The 10858-nt window shown below is 36.7% G+C and overlaps 1 protein-coding gene across 1 annotated transcript in view; it reads left to right on the top strand.

The window, feature by feature from the left end:
* FANCM (FA complementation group M) overlaps positions 1–10858 on the top strand; it is an 82983-nt gene that overhangs the window by 25116 nt on the left and 47009 nt on the right. Inside the window, exons 5-9 of the mRNA XM_084884864.1 lie at positions 1801–1932; positions 4374–4506; positions 5054–5179; positions 5741–5821; positions 7722–7906. Of these exons, the coding sequence (XP_084740990.1) occupies positions 1801–1932; positions 4374–4506; positions 5054–5179; positions 5741–5821; positions 7722–7906 (657 nt within the window). The remainder of the gene's footprint in view (positions 1–1800; positions 1933–4373; positions 4507–5053; positions 5180–5740; positions 5822–7721; positions 7907–10858) is intronic.

Genomic DNA, 10858 nt, shown 5'->3' with positions numbered 1-10858 from the left:
TTGGAGGCAACCAGGCTGTCAGAGGAAGACAGTTTGGGGTTACTGGGCCAGCAGGGGAAGGCAGTTGGGGGCAATTGGGCTGGCAGGGAAACAGGGATCAGTCAGGCTGGCAGGGAAGTGGTTAGGGAATGATCAAGCTGGCAGGCAGAAGCTTTTAGGGGCAGGCAGGCAGGCAGGCAGGCAGGCGAGCAGTTGAGAGCCAGCAGTCCTGGATTGTGCGAGGGATTCCAGATTGGAGAGGATGCAGGCTGTGCTGAGTGATGCCCCCCCACAGTGCACAAATTTCATGTACTGGGCCTCTAGAGTATGTGTGTGTGTGTGTGTGTGTGTGTGTGTGTGTGTGTGTGTGTGTATTTATATATTAAAAAAAAAAAATTAAGAACATGCCTAGATGGCCCTGGCCAGGTGGCTCAGTTAGTTAGAGCATCTTCCTGATGCAACAAGGTTTCAGGTTTGATCCTCTATCAGGGCACATTCAAGAATCAGTCAATGAATACATAAATAAGTGGAATAACAAATTGTTCTCTCTCTCTCTCTCTCTCTCTCTCTCTCTCTCTCTCTCTCTCTCTGTAAAATTAATTTTATTTATTTATTTATTTTTTAAATATATTTTATTGATTTTTTATGGAGAGGAGGAGAGAGGGATAGAGAGCTAGAAACGTCAATGAGAGAGAAACATCGACCAGTTGCCTCTTGCACACCCCCTACTGGGGATGTGCCTGCAACCAAGGCACATGCCCTTGACCGGAATCAAACCTGGGACCTTTCAGTCCACAGACCGATGCTCTACCACTGAGCCAAACCAGTTTCGGCTGTAAAATTAATTTTAAAAATGCAAATAGTTTATTACATATGGCTGTAGTGTATCTTCATCTTCTCTTTTTTTTCTTTTGCTGTGGCATTAAGTTCAGTCCTTTATCAGGACCTTTTGTTTGCTATTTCCTCTCCCTAGAATGCTCCTTAGAACTTCTCATGCTAGGCACACCTCATCATTCAGATGTCAAGTATTATCTTTTCAAAGAGATTTACCATAATTGAAATCTCTACTTTCTTTGTTCACTTTTTATTTTATTTTATTTTATTATTATTATTTTTTTGATAGCTGACACTCAGTGTTTATTCTTTGTTGTATGACTTGACACATGTTAATTAATTTTAATCATCATAATAACCCACGAAGATGTATACTTCTTATCCCCATTCTTTGTTCACTTTTTAATTCTTTGCTTCCCTTCTTTGTATATGAACTTTATGAAAACATTTCATTAGTCTCAGCCACAATATCCCCAGCATTTAGAACAATGCCTGATATATAATATATGCTTAATAAATATTTTTTTTTAAAGAATGAATCAACAAATGAAATTAAATGTACTAAAAGTATTTTGATTTAGTCACTAGTCTACAAATTTTTTCCTATGTGCCAGATCTTGTTCTAGTCACTGAAAATACAATAGAAATCAAGGTCATCTTTTCATTGTACTTAGACTGAGAAAGGGAAGAAAGTTAAAAAGTAAACATAAACACATGTGAACTTCAGTTACAGTTGGATCTAATAAAAGGTTGTGCTGACTCCCATATGGATATTATCTAAATTATTTTATATGTGGTTATATGTTATAATTTTTACATATTGTAAGCAAATGTACTTTAAAATTTTGTCATTATCTTTTTATATTTGAACATTTAGGACAGATTTTAATATATAGTTTAATATTATTATTTCAGTATGTGGTAAAATGATTATATTGGAAAAAGGACTTTTAAAGAAACTTAACTAAATTTTTTTGTAATTTGCAGATTTTGGAAGCATTTGCCAGTTCTTTGATTCAGAGGAATCTTTTAATGAGAAGGGATATCCCCAATCTAACAAAATACCAGATCATTCTGGCAAGAGATCAATTTAGGAAAAACCCACCTGCAAATATTATGGTAGGTAGTTTAAAATAAATTTTGATAAAAGATTAAGCTTTGATTCAGAGTCATAATGAAATGGAAATAATGTTTTTATATATATATATATAATACTAGCTCATAAAAATTCAGATATGATTTATATAGTTTATTAAAAAAAATTAACAAGAATATGATTTAATGATTTCATTTATGACAAATGTATCTTAGCCCAGCCAGTGTAGCTCAGTGGTTGAGCATTGACCCATGAATCAGGAGGTCATGGTTTGATTCCCGGTCCTGGCACATGCCTGAGTTGTGGACTTGATCCCCGGCGATGGGGAGAAGAGGAGGATTCAGGAAGCAGCCAATCAATGATTCTCTCTCATCATTGATGTTTTTATCTCTCTTTCTCTTCCTCTTTGAAATCAATAAAAATACATTAAAAGAAAGGTAAATTTGTCTTAAAACTTTTAATTAAGCATTGGTCTTTTAGTTCATTTCTGTTTTGCAAAGTCAAAGGGCCATGCTAGAGGGTAGATCCTAACTAACTTTTAGACCCATAGCATTTTATCTTAACTCTTGATATGGAGGTTGGAAGAAACATCACAGTAAGCTTTTTATTTCTAATCTTCATAGAAAAAGGCAGGTAGGAAAATATCCATCCAACTAGATCCAAAGTCAGGAGATGCTCACAAGTACAAAAAGGCACCAAGCCATTCTTGGAATTGAGAAGGAACTCTTGTGCAAAAGATCAAAAGTGAATCAATGAAGGTATGGAGACTGTGAACAAGCCAATTTGGCTGAGGAAGTCAGAGATGATAGTTAATCTAGATGTGATCACATGGGAGAAGCTTTAAATGCTACTCTAGAAATATTGATTTTACAATGTCTGGGAACCATGAAGGGACCCCTTTATGTGAAATTGCAGTATAATCAACATTAATAAAATATTTTGAAATTTCTACTAGGAGATAAAGATTCATTGAAGTTTTAAGTAGTAAATCTAAAACTGTTGAATCTGATCTTACTGAGGACAATTTATGTTGTACAGAGAAGTGATTTTATCCTTTCAGGCAATTAGGCTGTCATTTAAAATTTTTTTGTTTATTTTAGAGAGAGAGAGAGAGAGAGAGAGAGAGAGAGCGCGCGCACACGAGAGAGAAACATGGTTTTGCAGTTCCATTTATTTATGCATTCATTGCTTGATTCTTGCATGTGCCCTGACCAGGAATTGAACCCGCAACCTTGGCATAGTGGGATGATGTTCTAACCAACTGAGCTACCAGCCAGGGTGAGGCTGCCATTTTAGGGCATTTATCACTATCCTGGAAACATTTTAAATGATTTATCACTGATGTTAAATGCTACTAAAAATATAAGCTAATAATGGAGAATGATTAAATATATTCTCAATTGTCTTTTTTAAAATGATCTTATTACATAGATAGACTTGCTGCTATGTGCTCACATATGGAATGTGTACTTCCCTTTCCTTGAGAGCAGTAGATATAAGCACAAGAACACTGCACCAAATTCCCTGGATTAAAATGCTGGCTCTATTACTTACCATGTATATGAGGCTCTTCATCTGTAAAATGGGCAAAACAGTAGTACCTTATTCCTAGGTGTCAAGATCAAATGAATTTGTACAAGTAATATGCTTATATTATAAGAGTGTCTCCACAGTTTCAGATGTTATTTGGCATGTATACTTGGTGTTAAATAGTCTGATTATTTATTCTGATGCTATAAAATTTGTGAGGATAGACCTATATCTGACTTACTTTCTATTGTATCCCAAATGTTTAGTTCAATGCTTGACACATAGTAGATACTTATTAGTTTTGAAAGACAAATGAAACTATACTGTATACTGCTAATAATCCTATATAATAAAACTCGACTAAAAGGCAGAATGACTGGTTGCTATGATGTGCACTGACCACCAGGGGCCAGACGCTCAATGCAGGAGGTGTCCCCACAGGGGGAGCACTACTCAGCCAGAAGCTGGGCTGATGGCTGGCGAGTGTAGTGGCGGTGACAGGAGCCTTTCCCTCTTCTGCTGTAGATAGGTGATAAGGAGGTCCACCTGCTGAGTTTAGGCCCAATCCCCAGGGATATTGGGCCTAAGCCTGCAGGTGGACATCCCTCAAGTAGTTCCGGACAGCAGAGTGTGCAGGCTGGCCTGAGGGGACCCCCAGACCCCAATGCATGAATTTTGTGCACTGGGCCTCTAGTTTACCAATAAAGAAAAAGCACTATATGATAAATGGTTTCCCCATACCTATTCTTTTTGAAATTTAAGTTTCCTTTTGAATTAAAGAAAAAAGTGTGAAGGGACATGTTACATGGAAAATACAGTGGCATCTTTCCATAGCACTATTCTATGACATTTAGTAGAACCATTAAGTTCTATGTAGAACATGTATCTTCATTTATTTTCTCTGGTTAAATTTGATATATGCTTTTTTTTCTAGGGAATACAACAAGGTATAATCGAAGGAGAGTTTGCTCTTTGTATTAGTTTATATCATGGTTATGAATTATTGCAGCAAATGGGAATGAGATCTCTATATTTCTTCCTTTGTGGAATTATGGATGGAACTAAAGGTAAATTAAAGAAATACATGTATAATTTTGGCTGAAGTTGAACATTTTGGTTTACTTAAAAATAACTTTAAAAAACAATGAAATGTTTTTATAACAAATGGTTTTATTCTTCTTTGATTTTGCTAAATTACTGGAAAGAAACAAGCCATTCATTAATACATATGTGAATGTGGAACTGAAAAAAAGTTTCTGGTTTTCATTTTTTTTTTTTTAATATATTTTATTGATTTTTTACAGAGAGGAAGGGAGAGAGATAGAGATCTAGAAACGTCGATGAGAGAGAAACATCGACCAGCTGCCTCTTGCACACCCCCTACCAGGGATGTGCCCGCAACCAAGGTACATGCCCTTGACCGGAATCGAACCTGGGACCTTTCAGTCCACAGACCGACGCTCTACCACTGAGCCAAACCGGCTTCGGCTGGTTTTCATTTTTAAATTTGAAAAACTTGCTTTCATTGCTTAAAGTTAATTTTTTAAATACATAAAGTGATTAATTTTGCTATTAAGTTTACTTACTGGGAAAACCTTTTCTTAATTTCTGAAGGAATGACTCGGGTAAAAAATGAACTTAACCGAAATGAGGACTTCCTGAAACTCTATAACCATCTAGAATGCATGTTTGCACATTCACGTAATACTTCAGCAAGTGGCATTTCTACTGTCGTAAAAGGTCTGGTTTTTCTTTTAAAATTGTATATTGTTTCCTCTTCATCAAGGTTAATTTTGAAATTTTGCTTCATTGATCCACATACCTATAGTTTTATTTTGGTAGCAGTAGACCTACCAAATGATAGAAGTTGGATGAGTAGAAAAAAATACAAAAATAAAGAAATTAGAAGAAATTGTAGTTGAACATTTCAAGTCATGAGTAGACAAAATACAAAAAAAAGGAATAACTCGGGATAAATATACAAGCAATATATATAAAGTTAATAGTTGTTACTTGTAGTGAAAAAATTCTTAGAACTACCAAAAACTGATTTATAGCTAAACTAAATATTTTTTCCCTTCTACATTGTTGCTGATTCCTGTTTTAGATTCTCTCTCAGAATGAAATATTCATAAAAATTCAGTTTATTTTACAGTAAGAATTGTGTGCTATCCAGATGCTACTGAGTCTTTAAAGTTTTAACAAATCCATTTTGAAAAGGATAATTAAAATACATTGATGTAATTGAAATGGAGAAATACAGAAATATTATTTTGATATATATTTTTTTACATTTTGCAGGAGAAAAAGAGTTTTTCTATAGTCATCCAAAATTAAAGAAATTAGAAGAAATTGTAGTTGAACATTTCAAGTCATGGAATGGTATGTCATATTTAATAACCTGACTCATTAGTTTGTGTTAACATTTCTTATGGTCTTCTAATTTCCCTAGATAATGAATATAAAAAAGCTCTGAAATTTTGGGACAATAGGTGAGAATGTTAAGAATAATAAGGTATGTGAAAAAATAACACTGAGTCTGGGGCAGTATAAGTGAAATACTAAAACAATATATAATATGATGGTAAGGAAAAGTGAACTAGGTAAGGAGATAGAGTCATGAAGGAGGCTGTTTTATATAGAGTGTTAGGGAAAGCCCTTCTGTAGGGTGATGTTTGAGCTGTTACCTGATGGAAGTGAGGGAGCAAGCGCTGTGGATTTCTCAGAGGATTATGCCAGGCAGAGAGTAGCAGATTCAAAGACCTTGCGGCAGTAAGGTGTGTGGTATAATTAAGGATCAATAAACAAACCAGTTTGGCTGGAGTATTGAAATGAAGGTACAAGTGGTATTAGGAGGAGGTTGGAAAAGTAGCTAGGCGCAGACTTGTATGCCAAGTCAAGATTTCAGACTCTATTCTATGAATGTGTGTACTTTGTGAAACCATTACAGAGGCATTTAGAGCAGCAGAATGACATGACCTCACTTACATTTTTAAAAGATTCTGGTAGTTTTATGGAAAATAGACATTGACCAGTTAGGAGGCTTTTGCAATAGTCTAAGATGATAGCAGATGATGGTTGCTTGTACCAAGGTAATAGAGGTGGAGGGGCTTAAAAATGGTCATAGATTCTAGACATATTTTGAAATTGGAGCCTATAACCATCTTTTTTAAAGTGAGTGTTATATTTTGCTAGAGGCCCAGTGCACGAAATTCGTGCACAGGGAAGGGGGTGTCCCTCAGTCCATCCCACTTCCTCTCCAATCTGGGACACCTTGAGGGATGTCTGACTGCCTGTTTAGGCCCAATCCCTCTCACAATCCAGGACTGCTGGCTCCCAACTGCTCACCTGCCTGCCTGCCTAATTGCCCCTAACCACTTCTGCCTGCCAGTCTGATCACCCCCTGACCACTCCCTGCAAGCCTGATTGATGCCTAACTGCTCCCCTACCATCCTGTTTGCCCATAACTGCCGTCCCCTGCAGGCCTGGTCACCTCTAACTGCTCTTCCCTGCAGGCCCAGTTATCTCCAACTTCCCTCCTCTACCAGCCTGGTCACCCTTAACTGTCCTCCCCTGCTGGTGTGGTCACCCTTAACTTCCCTCCCCTGCTGGCCTGATCGCCCACAACTGTCCTGCCTTGCAGGTCTGGTCCCTCCCAATTGCCCTCCCCTGCTGGCCATCTTTTGTCCACATGGGGGCAGGATCTTGTGACCACATGGGGACAGCCATTTTGTATGTTGGAATGATGGCAATCTGCATATTACTCTTTTATTAGATAGGATAGAGACCTAAGCACAGAGACATTGGAGGAGCTTTATGACTATTAACTATAAGGAAAAATTCTGCAGTTACTAGAAAATTTGAAAGTACCATAGAATTGGGGACAGAATGCCATGGCCTGGTTTAGGACATTGCCTTAGTGAAAGAAAGGAAAGGAAAGATTTACAAAATCAGTGGGGAACTTGATACTCCTGTATTTCTGATGTCGAAGGTAAAGGGGAATAATAGGTATCATCCATGAAATGAAGGACTGGTCAAAAGTGATTCAGGTCATTTTTATTTGATTTGTTTAGGATTACATTTTATGTCAGCTAACAAAAGATTAGGAGCTAAGGTTATTAAAATTATTAGGAAAGGTAGGAAAACCAACAAAGGTTTAAGATATCTTTTCCCCCCCAAAGAATTATCATTCACTAATATATACTTTCAGGCTTGTCTTTTGAACTAGTTCTTATCTATATGCTTTTTAAAAAGTTGTAATTAATACTTTTTTGTTGTTTAGCTCAAAACACATCTGAAAAGAAATGTGACAAGACGCGAGTTATGATCTTCTCTTCATTTCGAGATAGTGTTCAAGAAATTGCAGAAATGCTTTTACGGCATCAGCCAGTTATTAGAGCAATGACTTTTGTTGGCCATGCCTCAGGGAAAAGCATGAAGGGTTTTACCCAAAAAGAGCAACTGGAGGTAATTATTTTTGGAGATGATGAAAATAAAAATAAAATTTATTAGCTTTACACATACATGCTTTTTTGTTTTAACTTATGGGGTATCTACTTCTTATAAAGATAATGTAGTAAATATTTTTAAAGGCAAAAAAAAGTGTTGTTTTGAAACTTTTTTTTTGTTAAGTAATGTAAAGTGTAATAGTTCAGCAGAAAAGCTGGGGGATCATACTACCTGGGTTGGAATCCTGGCTCCACTTACGTTTTCTTATTTCCTGTGCCTAAGTTTTCTTTATATGTAAATATAGTTCATAGAGTTGTAAACATTCAATAAAATTGTACTGTAGAGTCTTCAATTAATGTTTCATTTATTTTAAGTCATTTTAGTTATTTATTCTAAACAGTTATCTCTTTATTTCTTTTATTTAAAAATCTTACCATATGCTCTAAGTAAGAAATCATAAGTTTTCTAAGTACTGTGATATGTGTTTTTGGGAGAAATTTGGACTATTGACTTTTATAAAATGTCCACTGGTTTTTATAGATTAGCTATAGGTCATCTGACTGACAATTAAGTCTTTAATGTAGAGTCATCACTGTACTCAGAAGAGTCTGTGTAAGCTGTCTGGATCTAGTGGGACTCTAATTTTTCCTGAGTGCGAATATAACACCTCCCCCTATCTCGTCTGATTATAAGTACTTTAAAGGGTTCAGATATCTAGTGGGTGATTATTACTAATCTTAACATTTATATGTAAATGAAAAATAAAATGGATTTTTACTTAGGGAATCAGCCTTTTGAAATCAATACCCATAGTATCCAACCTGGTCTCTGGCCAATTTTATTATTACTTAGTGTCATTATTTCTTGAGTTTGTCAGGTACCATAAAAAACCTTATTGATTTTATTGACTTTGTCCTTTATTCACTATGTCAATAGTATTTTTGTGTATGTCAGAGTAACTTTTTTATTACTCCTACACATAATTATTTTCATAATAGCACTTTTGTTCTGAAATATGCTTTAATGTAAATAGTTGTAATTAAATTATTCATTGATTTAGAAATAAGCAATGAAGTCAGAAAGGAAGTGGAGGGACAGTTATTGTTTACGGCCTTCTAGGATATTCCCATTTTTTTTTTTAATAATATATTTTATTGATTTTTTACAGAGAGGAAGGGAGAGGGATAGAGAGTTAGAAACATCGATGAGAGAGAAACACCCATCAGCTGCCTCCTGCATACCCCCTACTGGGGATGTGCCTGCAACCAATGTATATGCCCTTGACCGGAATCGAACCTGGGACCTTTCAGTCCGCAGACCGACGCTCTATCCACTGAACTAAACTGGTTTTGGCGAGATATTCTCATCTTAATGACATTGGGTTTTACTCAGTGAGATGGGAAGAAGCCCTTGGAGGCATTGGAGCAGAGAATGGTCATGACCTGATTTGTGTTCTAAAATAATCACAGGTCTGCAGTCTTGGGGTAGAAACAGGAAGACAGATTGTAAGACATTTCAATAATTGAATCTAAAGATGATGGTGGCTTGTACAAGGGTGGTAGCAGGAAAGGTTTTGAGAAATGTTTGGATTCTGGATATATTTTGAAGGTCATGCTGACTGGATTTAGTTGATAAATTAGAGTGAGATGTGGGATAAAGGAGTTGTGAAGGCTGATTCCAAGGTTTATGGCCTGAGCAACTAAAATAGGTAAAACTGCAGGACAAGCATGTTTTGGAGAGAATATCAGGAGCTTGGTTTTTGACAAGTTAACTTTGGCATGACTATGAAATTAGTGGTTTTCAGACTATCAAAACTGATGGAGGATCAGTTGATTTCCTCTCAATATGTCACAGATAGCTCTAGCTGGTTTGGCTCCGTGGATAGAGTGTCAGCCTGCGAACTGGAGATTTCCAGGTTGGATTCCAGTCAAGGGCACATGCCCAGGTTGTGGACTCAATCCCCAGTAGGGGGTGTGCAGAAGGCAGCTGATCAATGATTCTCTCTTATCATTGATGCTTCTATCTCTCTCCCTCTCCCTTCCTCTATAAAATCAATAAAAATACATTTAAAAGAAAAAAAAAAACCCACTAAATCACAAATACTTTTTTTTTTAACAATAAATATGAATTACTTTAAAAGTAAAATTAAATTCTAACTGTTGAACTTGTAAACCCTTACTTTTAATCTTTGTACTTCTTGTTAGCCAGTAATAAACGGTTTGTGAACTGGAACCAGTAATATACAGTTCATGGACTATTGAGAAGCAGTGTTTAAAACATCAACTACTTGATGTTGAATAAACAATTAAATATATACATCTTGTTTCATGGGCTCAAGAGTTGGGAATCATCATCATATAAATTAGACTGGATGATTGAATGGAGATAGAGAAGAAATTCAAAGACTGAAGTACTCTGTGGATACTTCATTATTATGAACTAGAGGCCCAGTGCACGACTTCCATGTATTGCGGGGGCTGAGGAGTCCCTTAGCCCGGCCTGTGCCCTCTCAGTCTGGGACCCCTCCGGGGATGCCTATCTGCTGCGGAGGTGGGAGAGGCTCCTGCCATTGCTGCTGCACTTGCCAGCCATAAGCCCAGCTTCTGGCTGAGTGGTGCCCCCTCTTCTCCCCACCCCCCCATGGGAGTGCACTGACCACCAGGCGGCAGCTCCTGCATTGAGTGTCTGCCCCCGGTGGTCAGTGTGCATCATAGTGACTGGTTGTTCCACCATTTGGTCGATTTGCATATTAGCCTTTTATTATGTAGGATAAAAGCAATTCCTTAGGGAACCAGAATAAGTCCTAGTGAAACAGTTTATTTTGACCTACATTTCTCTTATGTTTGCATCTAATTATTTTTATTTATTTATTTATTTATTTTAACTTAATAAATCTTTATTGCTCAGATTATTACAATTGTTTCTCCTTTCCCCCCCCATAGCTCCCTTCCACCCTGTTCTCACCCCACC

The sequence above is a fragment of the Pipistrellus hanaki genome (genome assembly GCF_964339955.1).
Source record: "Pipistrellus hanaki genome assembly, chromosome: 1".
In the NCBI taxonomy this organism is placed as follows: domain Eukaryota; kingdom Metazoa; phylum Chordata; class Mammalia; order Chiroptera; family Vespertilionidae; genus Pipistrellus; species Pipistrellus hanaki.
This window is presented reverse-complemented; position numbering and strand designations above follow the sequence as displayed.